At 42.3% G+C, this 21,548-nt stretch overlaps 1 protein-coding gene and 1 long non-coding RNA gene across 2 annotated transcripts in view; both read right to left on the bottom strand.

Moving 5' to 3' along the window:
• Positions 1–21,548, bottom strand: part of LOC140611915 (uncharacterized) — a 100,581-nt gene that overhangs the window by 37,157 nt on the left and 41,876 nt on the right. The window contains exon 7 of the mRNA XM_072789024.1: positions 13,418–13,596. Coding sequence (XP_072645125.1) covers positions 13,418–13,596 — 179 coding nt within the window. The remainder of the gene's footprint in view (positions 1–13,417; positions 13,597–21,548) is intronic.
• Positions 6,236–9,917, bottom strand: LOC140611918 (uncharacterized). The gene is made up of 2 exons (XR_012013231.1): positions 8,690–9,917; positions 6,236–6,529 (listed from the first exon to the last, which is right to left on the bottom strand). It is a non-coding gene; the product is annotated as an uncharacterized lncRNA (long non-coding RNA).

Raw genomic sequence — 21,548 nt, 5'->3', positions numbered from 1 at the left:
TCTTCAAAATATTAAAGACAAATTTGTGATATAGTAGCACCTGCTTCTTTAGTAACACATGAAACAATAGGATCTGATAATAGGTCTAACGGGTAATAGGCCTTACTTTTAGAATAGTGATTAATAAACTATATTTTATTATATGAGCAATAACTATATATGACATAAGGTATCTATAAAAGTTGATACAACAGCGAATTTTATGATGGTTTGTTTCCTATTTTATAATTGAGGAAAACTTTTAAGTTTCAGATAGAGGTTACCGAAAATAAAGGAGTAACTTTTTTCACCATCCAAGTCCAAGAACCTTTTAATATTATGCTCTCAGGGGTCTTTGGGCTCCAGGTTAAAAACTTCCACATCTGTAGGCTGGAGAGATCGGTCACGACATGGTAAAGGAGGGTGTCTCCAGTGAGATACGGGATGTAGGAATGTTGAAAAAGCATATGATAGCAAGAAAAAGTTTCGGATCACAGATAAATAACTAAGACGTTTCTGAGATGGGTTTTCTCTCCTTGACTCTTCATGCCATCGTCCAAATTCACCCTCTCATCTCTTGCCTGAAGTAATGCAAGGCTCTCTAACTCACCGTACAACTCAACCTCCCAACACTGCCCCACAGTCCTAAAGAAGAGCTCCATTTATCTGTCAGTATGCTTCTGGGGTTCAAAATTACTCGGTGATTCTGCATTGCCCCCCAAACAAGGTACAGCTCTCTATTCTGAATTTAAGGTTTGTTAGTATTTGGCTTTGGTCTATCTGTATGATCTAAATTTCCATTCGTCTTCCCCATATACCTCATGATGCAATCAGATTGGTCCACTTACAGTTCTTTGTTTGGGCCTGAGCACATTCTTGTCCAGCCTTTCCTCAGGCTGTTGCTTCCAACTGGAATTTTCCCCCCACATTATGTGTGCAGAAATCTTACCCAAGTTAAAGTTCAGTCACTATCCTTTGCAAGAGTAGGAGCTTTGTCCTATTCAACTTGGTTTTTAGACTAACGATTAGCTATGGCCCTTGCACACAAAAGATGGTCAGTAAGAGCATTTTAAATTAACGAACAAGACAACTGTACATGGGATATTGGTGAAATTCCAAGATTATAGATTTCTAAGTTTTGAATGGGACCCAATGTAGTGTAATTCAGCATTAGGTTTAAAAGAGTAGGAAGGGGGCACTTGGCTAGCTCAGTTGGTAGAGCAGGAGACTCTTGATCTCAGGGTCATGAGTTCAAACCCTATGTTGGGCATAGAGCTCACTTAAATAGGATGGGAGAAAATTTTAGTATTTGGGTAGAAATATATAGGGAGTTGCTCAGCAATGAATTGGAGGTATTTTCTCACTTCTTTGTATGAAACAGTTTTCATTTTATCTGGCTTTATTACTGTATCTTGTTGTTCCTATTATTATCACCTCCCCCACCTAATGAAAAGTGAGAGGATGATGCATACTGGCTGAGAATTATGGTGGAATGAATATCAGCATCGGGGTAAGAGTTCTAGAGAATATCCTTTACAGGGAGGCTATTCTTTTTAAGGTTCCTTTTTACATAATTTTGACTCAGACTTGCCATTTCTTAAATGTTGTCTGCCTTTAACCTGTATGAGATTCTGGTTAGAAATTACGCTAACCAACTCCAGCTTTCCAGTTCCCATAGCACCCATTACAGAACAAGGCAATCTCATGGCTGCTGATGATGTGAGATCTGATGAATTCTCTGTTCCCTATAAATTATTCAAAGGCAATTTCAACTTACCAGAAATGAATTTCCCCGTTCTATGAAAAAGGCAGGTTTTGGTCATTTTCACCTTAAGATAACTTAATAGTACTCAAGACCAAATAGATGGATACAGAATATTTCTCAAGAAGTTTGTCCTGCGAAGGCCAAGCTGACCTAAATTCATATCTCTGTACCAGATTCAAATGCAACTTGATATCTGTTGGATGAAAGAGCTGGGTGAGAATTAATATTAAACTGACCTTGAGTTCTCTCAATTTCTGATGAAAAGTGTCAAGTTGCAAATGTTCTTTCTGTGCTTTCAGAACCCATTTTTCCGAGCCAAAGCGGGTGATCCATTTGCAAGCTTTTTATTTTAAAATTTCTTGGCTAGTATTTTATACAGCTCATTTAATATCTTAATTCTTTGTAATATACCAACACCTCTGACTGCCTCACAAAATGGCACACAACAAGAGATTTGGGGACCGTAGCTTAGTTTGCCTTGTCATCATCTCTGGCCCAAGGCAACAGGAGTTGGGCAGTCCAGGCTACTCTGCAATATTTAGGACAAAGATGACTCAGTTTAAATGGAAACATTATCCTAGTTCTGAGGCAAAGGGCAGATCTGCAAGCAAATATCCTCCACGTAAATGATGATGACAAATGTATCCCAAAGGGAAAAATGCAAATGGCATGCGTACTTCTTGAATAATTTGCCTTAATCGTCCACTCTTAAACTTGTACCCTAAGAATTTCTTGTGAAGAACAAATACACAAATTTTAATTGACGGATTCTCCTTTTGCTGGTTTAGCAGATATTTCACTGAAATAAGGAGATGAGGCTATTTCAGGAAAAAAAAAAAAGTATTATGGAGCCATCAAATAATTTCTGCCCTGATGAAGCCTCTGACTTTTTGGTTAAAGCATTTGAAGATGTGAATAGTGGTTGAAGAGTCTTTAAGCCAAGGTTGTCGGGCTTCTGAAACATCTTAAGGCCCCACTGCTACAACTGCTGCTACTGGTAGGCAGTAGATAGCCTACTAGAAAAATCTATGCAAGAAAGAAGTTAGATGCTTTCTCTTCAAATTTTGGATGATAAAAAGAAAGAAACCAAGCATTAAGGGTATCAGTCTATATGAGGCAGCCTAATAATCCCACTCTTTTTGTTGGTATATTGGGGTTGGGAGGGTGGAAGAGTTAGTAAAACAAAACAACAACAACAACAACAAAAAACTCAGTACCTAACATCAGATGGGAGGTGGGTGGGCAAGAAGTCCAAATTTGCTCTTGCTTTTGTGGCCATAGTTTTCTAAGACAAATACAAAGATACCAGTGGATTGAGGAACACACTAATTTTCTTCACCATTCCCAAAGCATTTGCCATGTCCTCATTGTTGTCTACTGCAGGAGTTGAAGGCACAACCTCCCAACCCACAGTTTCACTAATGGAACGTTCTTTCCTATGAGTCCCCAATAACTGGACAAGGTGAGGGCTCGATGCTCTTGAGATTTAGGAAGAGAACATTACTGCCCACAAAACTGTACCATTCGTAGGAAAAATAACACTCTGCCCTTGAAGAAAGCCCACGGTCCTCTGTTTATTCAAACCCAAAAGGAAAAGGGCTCCTTTTTATATTATAGATTTAAAAAACCCACAAATTATAAAGGGAACTATTAAAGATCTCTTTAAAACTCCCTAATGTTTTGCAGGATTTTTTGCCGTGAATTACTCCTCCCATATTCTCCCAGAGGTGGTTTAGCCTTTTCCTACTCTGAAGAGCAGCGCCTGTGCTAGCAGAAATAGAAGGCCGTACTATTTGAGGAGCTGAAGGATTGGTAAAATGCTAATTCTACAGAGCATCAGTTCTCAACTTTAGTGTGGATGATATTCATGGGGTGTGTGTGTGTGTGTGTGTGTGTGTGCGTGCGCGCGCCTATGTATTAGAATCTATATTCTGATTGTTTATGACAATCCCCATCCCATGAATTCAGATTTGGAAAATCTGATGTGATGCCCACAGGGATGTGACAAGTGCCTGGGTGATTCTACTGTGTGGTTTCCAGACTACATTTGAAAAACAATGAGATGGAAATAAATGTGCAGGCTGTATGAAAAGCGCTTTTTAAGAGCTACTTTGAATCACCTACGGTGCGTATTTGGTGCCCTCTGTTTGTCCCTTTAGTAAATCTCTCCTGCTTTCTTGTGAGGCCTCCTCCCTTGCACCTCGGGGCAGCCCGCAGCCCAGTGTCACACTGCTGGCCTCCATTCTCCTCCACCTCCAAGCTCCCCCAGGCCTGAGCTCCTTCAGGATCTTTCTATATACCAAGTAGTCGGTCTCAAGATGCAATCTGATGAGCTACTTAATGCTTATTAAGGAGGTAATGATTGCCAAGAGCTTAATACTCCCTCCTCAGGGCCTTTGTACTAGTTGTTGCCTCTGCTGAAATCATTCCTCCTCTTTGTTTTATCTTAAATACCATCTTCTCTGACAAGCTTTCTTGACCATTCCTTGAGAACAGCCCCTCAGCACCCTCCCACCCCTCAGCCACTGTCACATCCAAATACTTGCCCACATCTGAAATTAGCTTATCTCGTTTCCATCTCTTCCCACAGTAAAGTGAAATTCCATGAGTTGGCTTTGAAAACTATTTTTACAGCGTTACCCCCTGGCCTATGAGAACTTTTCAGTAATTATTTTGCCAATAATGGAACGGATGTGAATTGCTCCCAGGAATGTCTTTTAGCAACAGATGACCTGGCCTGTGTCTCCGGGAGTCCCAGGTACTAGGGTCGGTCACCTGGGAAGTAGGCCATTTTTGGAAACTGGCTTCCTTCTAATTTACACCCTACACAGGTGGTATTTTTTTGTAGGGGAAAAAAAGGCAGAAAATCAGAAAGGTGATTTGTAAGTGTCCTTTTTTATTGGGTCTTCCTGATACTGGATAAATAGCTCCATTAGAATATCATCCTAAGGGGTGCTTGGGTGGCTCAGGTTGTGATCCTGGGGCCCTGGGATCGAGGCCCACGTCGGGCTCCCTGCATCGAGCCTGCTTCTCTCTCTGCCTGTGTCTCTGCCTCTCTGTCTCTCATGAATGAATGAATGAATGAATGAATGAATGAATGAATGAATGAATAAATAAAATCTTAAAAAAAAAAAAGGAATATCATCCTAAGAATGTGGTCTTCTTAGGTCAGAAGCCTTTTCCTACATACACTTACACCCTCCTAACCCAGAACCAGCTGCTTGGTGCCATTGCATGGTCTTCTTATGGGAAATTACTCAGAGCTGGAGGCTGGTATCTAGTAAAAATCAGAGAATTTCGGGTGACTATCAGCCACCCTGGTTCAAGTGCTGCATCCTCTGTTGTAAATTATATACTATTTAATCCCCATTTTCCTATTTGGGGAAAGGAGAAAGCCAGTCTAAATTAATTTTCCAATCTCTGCATTCACAAGAATTTTGGGATTCAGACTATCCACGGGTTGGCTCTGAACAGCCATCTGTGAGGAAGCCCCACCACCTACTGGGCATCTCTTAAATTACAGATGAAGGTTTCGATGAGGTATTTCTGAAAGTTAAGACATGAGCTCATTAAACGTCTTAGTGGGAACTTGCAGATCCCCTTTAATATTGCCCATGCGCATGTCCTGGCTCACCCCCTGCTTTCCGAATGCCACAAGCACCCCTCCATCCATTGGGTATTTATTTGCTCCACTCCTGTGAACTTCACCAACCTTACCTAACAGTTCCTGTCTTAGCCTCTCTTTGGTCCTGCGGCGTTCTCGAGGGGAGGACACGGTTACAGTGTGAGGACAAGAGGGGTGGGTAGGCAGCCAGCGAGGGCTGATATCTGGAGCAGAAGCAGATCAGCAGGCTGAGGTCCAGTTTGGGGCTGTGAACCTGGGAAACGGGTCAGGGACTGTGGTTTCCAGGCAGTTGGCCGGCAGCTTTTTTAAGCCAAGCAGACCTGAGTTTGAATCTGTACTCGCTTATGAGGCATGTGACCACAGGGTAGGGTAAAATGGGTCAAGGAGAGGGCATCTAGTATTTGAGACTATGTGTCGGTTGGTTTACAAATGTCACTTAATTTAATGCACGTAAGAGCCTTATGGGGCGGATGTCACGCCCCGTGGAATGTCAGCGGCCCACTGCTCTTCTCATCCCACCCTCCCTCCCTGGGTAATCTGGGCACGGTTACAATCCCAACAAGCACAGGAGAGCAGAAACGGATGCCTGAGTTAGAAAACAAAGTGAAAGACCCCATCGGACAACTCGTTCTAAGAGTTTGCCTGAAAAAGGGGGAGAAGAGAGAAAGTTGCACGAAATATGCATTCAGGGGAGTCGCCCCTCTGGATGGCAGAGACAAATAGGCCTTTGGATCTGGAAAAAGGAGGATCAAAGATGTAGGCGGACAAGGCCAGACACAGCCAGGGCGGGCCGTCCTCCCACCAAGAGGCTTACATCTAGCAGGAAACTACTTCATAGCAGCATTTGGCTCCACTGACCACTCCTACCTTTTTGAAGCACGTTTATTTCTGGCCTTTGGGAACATAAGACTCGTCTCACTGTCTGTTCCTGTTCACACTCTGATCTGGGTCCTCATTCCTGCACCAGACTTCTGACCGGCTCTGTCCTCTGTCCAATGGCGTTGACCTTAGCTCTCTTCTCTTGTGATCTCCGTTCTCCTTAGTTTATCTCATGGCATGTGGTGCCAACCCTACCCACAAACGATTGACACGCCCGAGTCTCTTGCCAGACTTCTCCCCAGACCTCCAATATCCTGTCTCCCGTAGAGTCACCTGGGCACCTGCAGGCAAGGAAGCACTCTGGTAACAAGCACAACCATAAGGTGCCATCAGAAATCACCTATATTGCTTCCTCCTACTTCCCGGTGAAATGAATTCTGTGAGCCTGGTTTTCCTCTTCTTCTTGGCTCAATCCTTTGGCCAATACCAAGAGCTACCCATTTCCTGGTAACTCTTAGTTTCCTAAAAGTCATACCAAAAAAAAAAAAAAAAGGATTCTAAGATTGGAGGCCGTAGAGCTAGACTGACCTTCAAAGCCCACACTCCATCCTACTTCAACTTGTCCCCGTTTAGTTTTAGGGCTTTGCAGCTTTTGAAAGCAAATAGTCAGCATCTGGGTACCATTGGAAGGGGACGTAATTTCCTTTCCTGTTGTTGAAGGAAATCAAAGAGAAATAGGTCTCATTTACAAAGAGATTCGAGACACATAACAAAACTCATGAATCCTATTTCGTGCTCCAAATTTTAATCTTTGTTCAAAATGAAGTCTCCCACACTGTTGTGTGTCATTCAGCCCCTTGGGCTCCTCCTCCAACATAGCAAAGTCAAGGATCAGAAACTCCCAAAATAGAGACACGTATTTGAAGCGTTACATTGTAAAGCCTGGTGTCTCCCAGTCCCCACTGCGCTGCCCACACACACCCACGCCTGGGGCCTTGCACACATGGAGTCATAGAACGGACAAAGGCTGGCTTGTTCTGCTACAACATACAGAGAATGCTTCCTTTTGTTTGGAACCTGGTTGAACATTCAGTCTTATCCTTCACAAAGTTCAGTTTCTCTCGTGGTTCCTATGAGCTAGAGACCCCCGACTTTCAGGATGGATGGCTTGCAAGGGAAACACATCCATCAGCAATTCCTCGGTTTGACCCTACCCTCAGGAGCACTCACACTTCGGTGTCTCATACCAGAAAAACAATAACAAAACATGTTTCCCCTCATCCTTCCTTTTTTGGCTATCATCAGAACTGCTATTTTAGTGACGGCAGATAATTAATTAGTACAGATTCGATTACTGAGAAAAACAGAAAAGTTGAAGTGTATCTATAAATGCCTCTTCAAATACTTCAGAAGGCTCGTAAGACAGTGACGTATAATGGGGCTAAAACCCAGCAGGGGATGAGCCCCACATTGGGGTCACCTCCTGAAAAGGCTGAGGAGCTAAAAAGAGCTCTCAAGGACTTAAGGGAGTTCAGGGCCCATCAGGGAAGTGGTCGTGACAAGTCAGGCTCTGAGGTAGAACCCCAAAGAATGACCCTGGGCAGTTAGGTTGAATGGTAAAGCAGCCCGCCCTCACAAGGACTGATTGCCTTACAATTATTTTCATGCTGGTTAGAAGATGACCTTGGACTAGGGCTTTTGTCGTCCTAACAGAAACAGAACTGCAGAAATGACAGGTAACAGAAACAAATCAATAGGGGATCCTGATAAGGGATGAAATTTAGCATGACTAGGATCACTATGTTCACAGATAAAAGACAAGTGGAAGCATTTCAGCTCATGCAGGTAATTATAAAAAACAAGTCAAATGAAAATTGGGACTGAATATATAATTATTAAAATTAGGAACTTTGGTGGTGGGGGGGTTAATTTGCTATTAAACCAGACAGCTGGAAGGATGTCAGAAAAATCTCTGCAGCATAAAGCACAAAGGAGAGTGTTCTTTTGGCTTTCTGTTGACTTAAGGAAGACGTTGCCCGGTTAAATGCTCGAAGATGCAGGGACAGACGAATGCCCACGGAACAAGGTAGATATGTGGATAAATATAAAAGAATATTGGCTGTATAAAAGCATGTTAATAATGTCTTAGAGGACTTGCAATCTGTATAGAATTAAAATACATGGTAACACAAGCGGACTACCTAGGGCATGGCTAAGTTACATGCCGCGATGCCCATCAAAGAGCATAAGTACAAATTTACATTCAATTCTAAGAAGTTCAAGCACATTGTAATATTTCTGGTGATCGCAGAAAGAATGGTAAAAGACTTACTAACCCCCAAGTTAAGTGGAATTGTAAAAACTATTTAATTAATTGAAAGGAGGCGAGAAAGGTGAAGGAAAGAAACAGAATAGAGAGACAAATGGAAAGTAAAAACAAGGACAGTAGATGCAAACCCAATTATATAAGTAATTACAATAACTGTAAATGAGCTACTCACTCTTCAGTCTGCACGTTCGACCGTTTCTCTTGTCTCTTTCAGAGGCAAGCTTTACAAAAGACTGGTCTACAAATGCTGTTTGCACTTTTCCAATTCACACTAATGAGCTGTTTCACTTTGCATAAGCCAGATGCCTCTTACCAAAGAGTCCAAGGACTTTGTAATGCCAAATTCAATGGCTATTTCCTAACACTCAGCATAGCGTGGCCTTGCACAACACTGGGAGACACTGGTGACCTTCCTTTTTTTGAAACTTTTAAAAAAATCTTGATTCCCTGACACACGTTTTGTTTATATTTCTCTGGCTACCCCTCTCAACCACCTTTCCTTTTTCCTTCTGCTCTGTCCACCCTTGGGGTTTCGGTTGAGGGCTCTCTTTTCATCTCACTAGATTCTCTCCTCGAGCAATCTCATCAATTGCCGTGGCCTTAAATACTATATATGTGCTATTCTATAACGATGGAGTATATATGATACCATAAATCCTCTCTCCATACTACATAGTAGTTCAAATTGAACTACTGATCTCACCTTACCCTGTGCCCTTGTCACCTATTCCCTCTTCAGTAAATGACACCTTATTCCACCAGTTACTTTTGCTAAAACTTCGAAGTCATCCTTGAATGACCCTTATATGCACTTTCTCTGCCACATTTAATTCATTCCCAAATACTGTGGTTTTTATCTTTTAAATATATCTGGCGATCTAACCACTGAGCTTCATTATTCCAACCCTGGTCAAGACCAAATATCTCTTCTTGCTTAGGCTATGGTACTAAGCTAACTAACTGGTATTTTTTTTTTTCAATTCCTGTCCTCTTCCAATTTATTCTACACATAACAGTCAGAATGTGGTATGATCTTTGGGAAATTCCTTTGCCTAAGATATTTTGGTGACTTTTTTTCGTAGTTAGGAGAACATCCAACTATCCCTGTCATTGACTCAGGGCCCCATATAACCCACCTTCAACCTAACTCTTTAACCTGACCTGTTGCCTTCCCCACCTTCTCCTTGCCCTCTGACTTAGCCACACTGGGCTTTCTCTGAGATCTTCAAACTTGCCAAGCTTTTTTTCCAACTTGGGGAGCACTTCACAGATCTTTTTTCTGTATGGAGAATGTTCATCCCAACTTCCTGTCTGGCTAATTTTTATTCCCAACCCTCAGGCCTCAGCTAAAATGTTATATCCTCAAGAAGGAATGCATTTTCTATTCCCCATTTTCCTAATTTATACTTGACCTTTCGTTTTGCTTTTGTGCTAGTTGTGAGCTTGTTGATTTTCAGCTCCAAATTTACTTCTCGATATATGCTCCACAAGAATCGATGGAAGGACTTTCCATAGTTCCCTTTCACAGAACACCTGGTGTTAAGCTTTTTTCAGTAGAGGGCGCTGGAGGCACATTGCAGGAGGAAGGATGCTCCTGGTCCTTGCAGTGGCTCAGGAGGGGTCTGCAGTGTGGGTATGTGGATGCCTGGGGGTGTTTTGTCCCAACATGCTGTCCCTGGAGACCTTGCAGCCCCAGTGTGGCCTAGTGATCATTTCCTGTAGCCCTCTCCACATGGACATCCTTCTTATGCCCCAGGCCTCCTGCCCATCCTGGTACACCCTTTCCCTGTGTTCCTTTCTCCTCCTTCCTAGCAGCCCTCCCCATCCCACCACCCTCCAGACAGTCTTCCCCACAAGGACACCTTGTGCCCCAGGCCTCCTGCCACACTGGCAATCCTACTCCTGTCACATACCCAGGCCCAGGCTACCAGCTTCTGTTCATCTCCCCCATCTGTGATGCAAAGGGATCTGTTTGCCCTGTGACCTCACAGTCCATCTGGCCCAGTTTCAAACCAGCGAGCTGCCCTCCATCCAGTGGACTCAACTACATTTCCCAAGGAGATCTGAATGTCCAGCCCTGGAGAGGGTCCTACTTCTGAGTGTGTCCTTGCTTGAATATTTCCCTTGATACCATATAGTATTTTTTTAATAGCCTATAGTTATTCTCTTATCATAGTTTAATAATTCTTTATATTAAGCTTCACTTGTTATTGTACCTTTGGTTGGATCCAGGCTGCTACTGTTCTCCTCTCTCGCCCTATAGTTTTACTCGTAGTACCACTCACAATTTCCAGTTTATTTGTGAATATATTCCTTAATAGCGGTCTTTTCTTTGTAACCATAAGCACAAACAGGGCAGGTACCTTGTCTTTCTCGTATGTGTTTCCAGAGTTTAGCATAATGCCTGGCTCATAAGAGCACTCAATAAATATTTATTGCTTGAGTGAATACTGTATGACTGAGTTCATTTTCCGCTAATTTATTCTGTTATGTTCTTACTGTGCCCCTTTAACTCTTCTCAGTCATTGCCATCTCTTCTAAAGATCAGATGTATAATATTCTGGAATTTGCAGCTCCACAAGGCATCTGATTTTGGTTCTTTATAAACAAAATAACACCTTATTTTTGTATTTTACCATCTCCATGTTAAAACCTACTGTAGCGATGGTGTTCTGTGTCCAAACTTATATAAGAACCACATTTCTTACCCAAAGAGGACTAGAAGCAGTTAAAAAAAAAAAAACTATCTTAATTTTAACCATGATACCGCCACACTTGTAATTTTCCACATAAATTCTACCCCAGGATTCGTGCACTCAAATCCTTATAGGGCCTACTGGGTAATTCAAATAACTGGGCTCAGTGTAAGGAAATGAGGAGTAGTAGGGATTATGGCAAATTGGACAGCACATGCTTCACCTGAATGCATTTAATTAAAAAATTTATAAAAACACTGTGCAAGCCAAACATAACATCTGCAGGCAGCACCAGTCCCGAGACTGCCACCTGGCAAATCCAGACGTAAAGCCCTGGATCCAGGAGCCATTCTGAATTTCAAGAACCAGGAACCTTAAAATATAGGGTACCTGACATAAGTCGCTTTATGTATTTGTTTTGCTGAGAGAAGCCATGAGAGAAAAACTAGCATTGTTTTGTCACTATTGCACGAGAGGAAACAAAAATTATCACTGAGAGGTGGAAAGGACACCTACTCAGGATAAAGGACTATCCCATCAAAGATAAACTGGTAAGCTTGCATTATTGTTTTTATTTTTGCCCTTTGACTCTAGATGGGAACACACTTTGCCATGGGACTAGCCATGGAAATTCTCAGTTCCATGAGAATTACCTTGAAAAAGCTTAAAAAAGACCATACGGTTTCCAGGACCCCTTTAGGGGGTATGGGGGAAAGAGACTGTTTTTGCATGTACTTTGGAAAATCCTTCAGGGGCTTCTGAAGCATACCCAGGTTAGAAGCTTCTGGTCTGTTTCACTTTCACAGTCAGAACAGAGAGAACAAGGCCGGACCATCATTTCTCATCCCTGCTTACAGAGAATCCTATTTTCCTGCACTGGAGGGAGACAAAGTTTTTTCAAAGTGGCAGAGGCTCACATTCCTACAAAAGACAGACACCTCTTCGTGATTGTCACAAATAAGTGATTCACAGTCTAGGGAAAGAAGATTCTTGGCCATGCTACAATAGGCAACATTATGCCTCATTTTTTGAAAAAAAAAAAAAAAAAAGGTACTGATCTCTTTATTGATAAATTCCTTTCCTCTATCCAGAAAGGAATAAGGTTTTAAATATATATATATTATATTTAAATGTATAAAGAGTATATATATACTCTTATACATACATATATATAAAATACAAAAAGAAAAAAAGCAGCAGCTTGACCTTAAGATACTAGGGCAATGTAAAATAAAGGCAGAAAGAGCTCGTGTCCTATATAAGGGAAACAACCAAAATTCCTGTTTTTTTACATTATTAGAGGTAGGTTGCACCTGTGGTTCAGAGTGAAGCCAAAAGAGCAGAAGACAGTGGGAAGGAGTGAACGCTCTCTTGAACCAGACAGCTTCCACGCTCCTAGAGGAGGGAGTTGCTATTCAGCTCCCATCAACTTGTTTGCTAGGGATTTTTTTCAAGAGAAGTTGGAAATCAGGATTTCTGTGGGAAATCTCTGGATTTTATGATGTTTGCATCTGGTTACGGAAATTAAACGCCATATTGCACAGGGCTAGGAAAACACTTCCACAGACAGGACGTGACCCCTGGGTTAGCAGTCTGAAGTGCACCCCGGAATCCCTCAAGGTGCCTTCCCCAGCTCCATGGGCCCAGGCCCCATCCCAGGCCTGCTGGATGAGAAACATCTGGGAGGAGGATTGGATCTGCATACTCCTCTAAATATTCCAACCTTCTCCTAGAGTTAGAAATTGCTGCTTTAATGAAATCTGGGAAATGAAACAAGGTACTCCAGGCAGCTTCTCGGAGGCTTCAGAAGCCTTGCTAACATCAATCCCCGTAACCTAGGGAACAGTGCTCAGGCACTGCGGTCCAGCGAGATGTTAGCTGCACTTTGCCTTCGCCTACTTTGATTTCTCTAGGGTACTAGGTATGCAGTTTGGTTCTTATTTTCTTGGCTTTGATAAGGAAATTTTCACAGAGGATCTGAAAATAGGAATAAACGAGATAGAAACTTATGCCAGCCTTGATTTATGCAGCAGCAGAGAAAATAAATTACAATTCTCTGTACCTCTGAAGAAGGAAAAGTACTTTAAAAGTCACAGGAGAGAACACTGTGTCCAGACTCCTACAACATGGTACCTCGTAAGACAAGACTTCGGGAACGGGCTGACGGCACTTCCCAGGGTTTCTTATTCTTACCCCCAGTTTACCTTCTTGTGTCTGTAATAGTGGAGGCAGCCGTCATGCTTCAGCACAAACCACCTCTTCCTCCAACCCTTCACAAAGCCCGAGTGAGTCCTCTTATGGAGGTAGCCGCGGCAGGTGGGCCAAGGAGTATTGGGACAGCGACTGATGTCAGATCCCACCACGAGGGTCAAGATGTCCGGACCTACAGAAACGAATTTGGGATAGTTCCGTGGCTGAAAATCTTACCATCAACTGGGAGAGGCTGTGGCTTTTCAGAAGGAACGGGTGGAAAGGGGGTTATTGTTCACGCAAATGGAAAGCACGAAATAGAATCCTACAGGTGGAACGAATGAGGGAGAGTTCCTCAGGGATTCAGTCCCTCGTGTGGATGAGGAAAATGAAAACTGGGGAGGTAATGTGACCTCTTTGACCCATAACTCAGATGGGGCTGACCTGGATGTGGGAGCCAAGGTTCCTGGCTCTTCCTTTCATATTCAACCATTTGGTCTTGTGAGCTTCTCAGGCGGGAGGACTCATGTCTGTTCGTTCTCACTGTCTGTCATGATGTCAAGCTAAATCTTTAACATACTTTGATTTACATCTGACGAAGGAAGGTGGGTGGTGTTTGGCTTTGCTATCTCATGTTCCTTCAAGATAATTATCCTCCTTGACTTGGGTTAGCTAAAGGGAGGATCTAAACCATGCTAATAGATGGGCTGCCCGTATTATTTCTGATCAAAATTTATTAGGAATTCAGAAGTAGACAAATTCTAGGAAAGCTGAGGCAGAAAGGTTTGCACCCTCTCTTTCTTTCCTATCCAACTTCGTGCTGAGGGTTTGACCCTGAGCTTCCAGGTACCTGTCCTCTTTCTCAGAGTGACTTCCTTGGGGCCTAGACCTCAGAGGTGCCACCTTTCCTCTATGATCACTATGGTGCATAGCTGTGGGGGGAACTGTCCCTGTCCCTAATAATATGAGGTCACCAGTTACCAATCGTGCTTTGATGCTGCCAGCATGGAAACAGACTTTCATCATACGCCTACCTCTTGATACCTCAAGAAAATTCTCTGAATGTCACTCAGACAGACAGCAACCCTGACATGCTTTGAAGACTGCAAATGGGGTATGACTTCATTTACAATTCCTCTGGGAGGGAGGCCACATCCCTGAAGGGGGACATTTGGCCTTAGCAGCGCTGACTTCATCATGATGTCTGACATTGAGATTACCGATCTGTTTAGAGCTGTCTATGGAAATGGGGGTCAGTGAGGAGACTCCTCTTATATAAATGACAAGCTCCAACCCAGGGGATCATTCCTGGCTGAGCCACATGGCCCTGAAAATAAAGATTTGTCCCAGAAAGGCTGACACAGTCTTAACTTTAGCAGCACGCAATGCACCTTGGTAATTAAATAACTCTGTGTGTCAAGATAATTCTTCATTGCCATGTAAATACATTTTAATTTATTGAACTGCCCTTAAGCTCCTGTCAAAAACACATCCAGAGAAATTAGAAGAAATGCTCCAGATTGACCGGCAACCCACAAACGTCTTTGTCTTTGGACTTTAGTCCCCGAAGAACTGCACTGTGGACTCATATGCATAGTTGACACATCTGCCAATTTATTTATGTACTGCTGCAGCGGGCTGCCCCCTGAGGTCATTTTCCTCTTGCTTACACAGACTGCATATGGGTTTCTCTGATACTGATCAGGGGAAGCTTGAGTTTCAGCTGGCCGTAAACATAACTTGGTTCACCAGAAAATTCTCTCTGGGGCGGGGATACAGATGGTCCTGCTGCAGCGCGGCGTCATCATATTAAAGGAAAGTCTTTCACATTCAGAGTTAGGACATGATCCTGATACACAGGGAGTTGCCGATTTCCAAGCAGCTGCTGTGCGATGGGGGGTTTATATTCTTTGAGGGGCTATGAGCCCCTGGGTATGATAGACTTTAGATTATTATTTTTTATATTATTTCCAAATTAGATTATTTATATAGTCATTGAAGTGTGTGTGTGTGTGTGTGTGTGTGTGTGTGTGTGTTAAAAGGACTATTGACAAAGTACAAGCAAACCCTTTTGGTTTTACTACTTATCAATTTACTGGGATCGAAGAACATGGAAAGTTCCTAATTTGGTGCTTCTCAAACAAATGTAGATGCAAATCACCTGGTGCATTTATGAAATTGCTGCCTTCAGTCAGTAGGTCTGGGCTGAGTCCTGAGAGCCCATGTTTGCTGCAAGTTCTCTCTGGATGTTGGACCATAATTTCAGGACCAAGTGGCCAGGCATCTCTCAGTTGCCAAGAGGCTCTGCTCACCAGCCCGGTCCTGGTCACCGACCACTACGCTTCCCTTCCCTCCCTTGACTACGATCCAGTTTCCCCACTCTGCTTTCTTTCTCAACCACAATAGTTTGCAACAACAAGATGATTAGCTTGCCCCCCCCCCCCTTACTTATGTCTCTGAGTGTCTCCCCACCTTGGAGAAGGGAAACACCCAGCCGTTGCCTCTCTCTGCTGGGCTGCCCAGAAATCTTGCTGGCGTTTTGGGAAGGGGGAAGACCCAATGGCCTGCAGGGAGAGTCCAGAGCACCGTTTGCCGTGATGAACAAGGTTGAAAAATCCACGTCTAGCAAATACAGTTCTTTGGAGATGACGTCGTCCTTGACCGGACAAGCCCCCCTCCAGCAAACTCTTCTTCCCTTGGCACTTTGGCCTGGAGTTTGGGAAGTTGGGAGTTGTGGGCCAGGTTATTTACAGCTACAGGAGAGAGCAAAACGATTTCTCTTTCTAATTCACACTTTCTCTCTGGATCACTGTCTTCTTATTATGCCACCAATCTTATACTGTGTCAGAGTCGCACCTCTGCTGTCAGACAAACTCCACCACCCTCACAGGCGCCGAGGAAAAATGTGCAAGACGTGTGCGGCCCCTGAGGCTGCGTGGGGGGCCGGCCCCTGGTCAGCTGCCCAGGTCCCAGACTCCTGCACTGGGCTTTGAGTCGAGCTGCTCTTGGTGACAACAAAGGAGCCCCACAGGCCCAAAGGGCTCCCAGGTTGATTGAGCTTCATTGTTTTCCTTTCCTCTTTCTTTGCAGCATTTTCCTTCCATGATTAAATCTCCTATTTTAGCCTGCAAGTAACTGGCCCTGCAAGAGCTCAACGGGTTGGGTTGGGGGTGGGGGAGGACGGGGGATGAGGGACTTCACCAAACAGGGACTCCCATGGAGCTAGTGTTACTTCCCATTGTGATCCCGAACACTTTCTTAAATCTTGGTTTTCCCAGCAGCAAAATTGAGGTAATTTGTACAGGAGTGTGTGGTTCGTATTCTTGAAGAGGATTATTATTTGATTATTTTAATTTTGTGTTATTCCATGGTCTGCAATGTCATGGATATTAATATATTATTATTTTTTTTAATTTTTTATTTATTTATGATAGTCAGAGAGAGAGAGAGAGAGAGAGGCAGAGACACAGGCAGAGGGAGAAGCAGGCTCCATGCACTGGGAGCCGGACGTGGGATTCGATTCCGGATCTCCGGGATCGCGCCCTAGGCCAAAGGCAGGCGCCAAACCGCTGCGCCACCCAGGGATCCCGATATTAATATATTATTTGATGTTGTTGTTGTTGCACAGGACTGTTATTTCAATAGGATCACTGAGAACTTGAGCTTGCAGCATACGGTAGATCCCCTTTCTAATGCTAGTCTAGGGAGACAGGATAAAAGCTGCCCCCAAAATAGACTTGGAATCCTCCAGCTATCACCTCTTGGCCATGCCTCCGAGATGCTGAGCTCAGCACTCAGGCTGGGCTTGCTGCGAGGGAATCACCGGGGAGCGCTCCTTCAAATATCAGAGGTGCAGGCCACCGCCAGGAACTTCATATTTAAGAGTTTCTTGGGTGAGTCTGAGTTTGACAGAAAGCTAGATTTCAGATTTAATGTTTTAAGGGAAGTGATTGGATGTTTATACATCTAAATTAGCAAAGTAGCAACCTGCACTGTCACAAGATTTTTACCAAAGTTTAAAATACCTAAGAATGAAACTGTACAGAAATAGCAGTAAAAAAAAAAAAAAAAGAAGACTTTTAAGAAGTTTGTGCAAACAGGTACAAGAGGCAAGCAGAAACACTTAGGTTTTTGAACAACCTCGTGTTTACTTGTTATTCTTGTTAGACTCTGCTTGGCTATATTTTTCTTTTTTTTTTCTTTTTTGGCTATGTTTTTCAACACCTCTATGTATTCTATGGATTTAACAAGAGGCTCCATTTGTTGCTTGGTGATTATTGCTTTCTTCAACAAGTTGGTGACTTCTCTCCTAAAGAGAACCTCCCCGCCACCCGCTTCCTCCCAACGGCTTGTTTCAAATTCTACACATCCCAGAAATACCCTGACCAATTTACATGCTTGCTAAAATTGAATGTGGAAAGCACTACATAAAAATTAAATTATTCCCCTCATTTCTTTCCCTTTCTCTTCTTTTTTTTTTTTTTTTTTTTTTTTAGTTTCATGGTCACATATATTCTCACAGCCCCACTGCCTCTCAGCAGTCCTGTTTTGTTTTTTGTTTTGGCCTCCCTTCACCATTACTGCCTATAAATCGTAGAGCGTGCGTGGAGCTGAAACCGTGTGTGGGTGGGTGCCCTGTAGGAGGCCCTTTGCCCGTTGTTCATGAACCTGGCTGCAGACGGCCGAGCCCATCGTCACACTCAGGTCGTTGCATGCAGTTGTGCTTGGAGCACAGACCCCTTTTGTTTTGTTTCACTTTATTTCCTGCCTCTATTCCTAATTCCCCGCACACGGTCTGCTCCCCACAACGGGGCACGCACAGAACATGTTTGATATAAGGGCCTCGGATACACTCCTTTGTGTTTGTCTTTTTATTCCACATAAATGGTATTATGCTAAGATCTCATTCTATTTCTGTCTCTGTCTGTCTCTCTCTTTTTTACTCTAAACCATGTCTTTTAGGCTCTACCCATGTTGCTGGCTAAATGTACATCTTGTATGTTGTTTCAAAGCGAGGCACAGAAGTGTGGAGTATGCATCCGTTGTTGGCTTGTTTACCCACTGCCCTGGTGATGGTCGCTCTGACTGCCTCTGACAATTCTGTCACACAGAACACTGCGATGAACGTCCTTGTGTATGTCATCTCAGCAGTTTCTTTGGGCTTCTATCTGCAGAAGAGCAATTGCCAGGACAAAGGATTTATAGGCGCTTTACTAGACGTTGCCAGACTGCTCTCTGAGATCCAATAGCACAGCAAGAGTACATGGGGATTCTCATTTCCTCATATCCTCACCAAAGCTGGCGATAATCAGATTCCTATCCACCCCCCACCCTGCTGCCCCCCAGTCTGGTGGATCTAAAGTGTCATCCTGTTGTTCACTGAGTTTCTCTGCTCACCAACAAAGTTATTCTCCTAGTTTCCTGTATTGACATTATGTTTATAACTTAAAAAATGAGGTCTTTAATACATCTGAGGTCCACTTTTGTATGTGGTATAGAATATGAAGCATAACGTACGGACGTCAATCCATCCAATTTGTGGTTCTCTGTAAAAATGGTGTAGTAAAAATTTTGCCTCCTCCTCGTCGTGGTGCTACTTTTTCTTACATCAAGTTTTAATAAATATTTGAGTGTGTTTCTGAGCTTTCTAATCCACTCCATTCCACTGGTCTATTGCTGTGAGTGCCACTCTTTTTATTACTTATTATTATGGTTTTACAATATACCTTAATATCTGGTATGAAACGTTCCTTTGTCGTGGCGAGCCCCATTCATAAATGATCTAGCTACTTGTAGACAGTTATCCTTCCACATAAATCTGAGGATAAGTTTGACGAGCTACTCAAACATTTTTAATAAAATTTTATTGAAAAATTATTGAGTATTTAGATTAATTTGGGGGAATTGAGATCTTTATAAAGTTCTTCCACCCATGAAGATACTATATATCTTCAGTTATTTAAGTCTTCTTTTATGTACTTTGATTGAGTCGTAAAGATTTTTTTTTATGAAGCTCTTGTGTGTTCTGGGTTGGATTAATTCTTTCCTACCTGGTGGTTTTGCTGCCATTATTAATCATATATTAGTTTCCTTTTATTTTCTTTTTGGTTATGACTGGTGTAGAAGAACACTACTGATTTTTACAAGGAAACCTCAATTTGGTCGATGTTGCTCTAATTAGTTCTAAGCGTTGGTCTATTGATTTTGTTATGATCAGATAATCTGCAAATAATAACAGCTTTATCTCTTTCCTTCCAAGACCATTGACCTTTATTTTTCTTTCTCGTGTTATTGAATAAGTCAGGACCTTAGATATCATGGTAAACAGAAGTTGTTAAAACTGCCATTATTCTTTTCAATCCCAAAAGAAATCTGCTTGAAGTTTCTCTATTAAATGTTTTGTTGTTATTGTATATACTTTACATACTTTTTACTTTTTGTGGTAAGATTTTTGGTAGATAACCTTTATCAAGTTATGAAAAGAAACTTCTATTCCTACTATTTATGGAATTTAAAATACATATACTTGTACTAAACTTTATTACTGACTTTTCTATTGAAAAAGTCATGCAATTTTTTTTTCTTTCATTCATTAACGTGATGATTTGTACCAAAATATTTTCTTAGAAAGCCATTCTTATTTAGGGATAAATCCTACTTCATTATGATGTCTTATATGTAATTTTGATAAACAGTTTTATTCAAGTAGCTACAATTTTTCTTCGGTTTTGTGCATCTATACACATGTAAAATGGACATATTTTTTTTTTTATTTTTCATACTATACCTATCTTGTTCTGGAATCAAGATTATAGTAGCCTCATAAAATGAGCTGAGAAGCATCACTTTTTCCTATGTCCTGAAAAAACTCTGGAATATGGATTATTTGCTCTTGAAAGTTGGAAACACTTCATCCATAAAAGTGACTGGCATCTTGCGCTTATGAATGGAGGATGGAGTAGGGGTGGAAATGGGAGAAAAGTCAGGTGGTCTTTTTTGTTTGCTCTACAAATATCTTTATTGCAGTCTATGCCAAGTTTCTATTTATTATTGCACTAATTTTGGCACCTTAATTACTTTTGGAAAATGTCTTTACTTACCTAGTTTTCACATTTCCTGTTATATAGTTGTTCAAGGTAGTATTTTATTATTTAAAATTTTTCCTCTTTTCTTTTTATTATTTTCTATTTTGTTTATCTGCATCTTTTTTGGTTTTTATTATTTCTCAATTAAGAGCTGTGTTATAATCAATGAGTGGTAGAGGTTAAGCCTGAGGAAGAAGTGATCAAGTCCTTGATCCAGCTGGGTTGTTTCCCACTGACTATGAGGAACAGGTGTTGCCAGTTGCCTGGCCTTCAGTGGTTTGGTCTTGGCTGCCCAGCACCACGCCGGGGAGAAAAGAAGCTGTCCCTCAGCGATTCCCTGCAGGAGGTGTTGAGCTGTCTTCTGCTACTGGTCGCACTTCCCATCTCCTGAACACACACAGGTATGAAATGGACTTGTTTTCCCTACAAGTCTCTGACTGTCCTTACCATAGTGTCTCAGACCGACCATCCACCTTTCTGCTTCTGAGGCATCTCCACTGCTGTGTTTGAGGGGGTTTGGCAAAGATGCAGGGAGGTTCCCTGTGGATCAGGCTCTTCTTGGGGTAGGGAGGCCAAACCGCCCAACAAGGCACGGTGTGACCCCGGTTATAACAGCTGACAGAGCCATCTTACAAATAACCGCCAGGCCTAGCAGGAGCGAGGGTGCTGAGTTTAGCTCTTCTCTAGGATTATCATCTTTGGGAAATCGAAAAGTCCTCTGTTTAAGTTTTAGAGATGCTTTCTGCGTTCCATTAACTCACAGAGTGAGGCTGAATGGTTCAATATTACCAAGAACGTTAAGCTTCTTGGGCAAAAATAAAAGAAGACCTAAGAGTTGAAATATTCCTAAAATCAGGTTTTATTTAACTAAAAAAAATTTTTTTTGAAAAATAATTAGTTGTGAGAAGGAACCTAAGGAACAGCCAGATTCAGAAGTAAGGTGTCAAATCTCCTTATTATAGGAGATGCTTCCAATTCATTGGTAAAATCGCTACCACATTATCTCGATTTCTTATCTCTGCGGCTCCTAGGATAAATATGTAGGTAGCACTTAGAGGTA

Source organism: Canis lupus, chromosome 2 (assembly GCF_048164855.1).
Source record: "Canis lupus baileyi chromosome 2, mCanLup2.hap1, whole genome shotgun sequence".
Taxonomy (NCBI): domain Eukaryota; kingdom Metazoa; phylum Chordata; class Mammalia; order Carnivora; family Canidae; genus Canis; species Canis lupus.
Note: the sequence above shows the minus strand (reverse complement) of the source record. Positions and strands in the feature narration are given on the sequence as shown.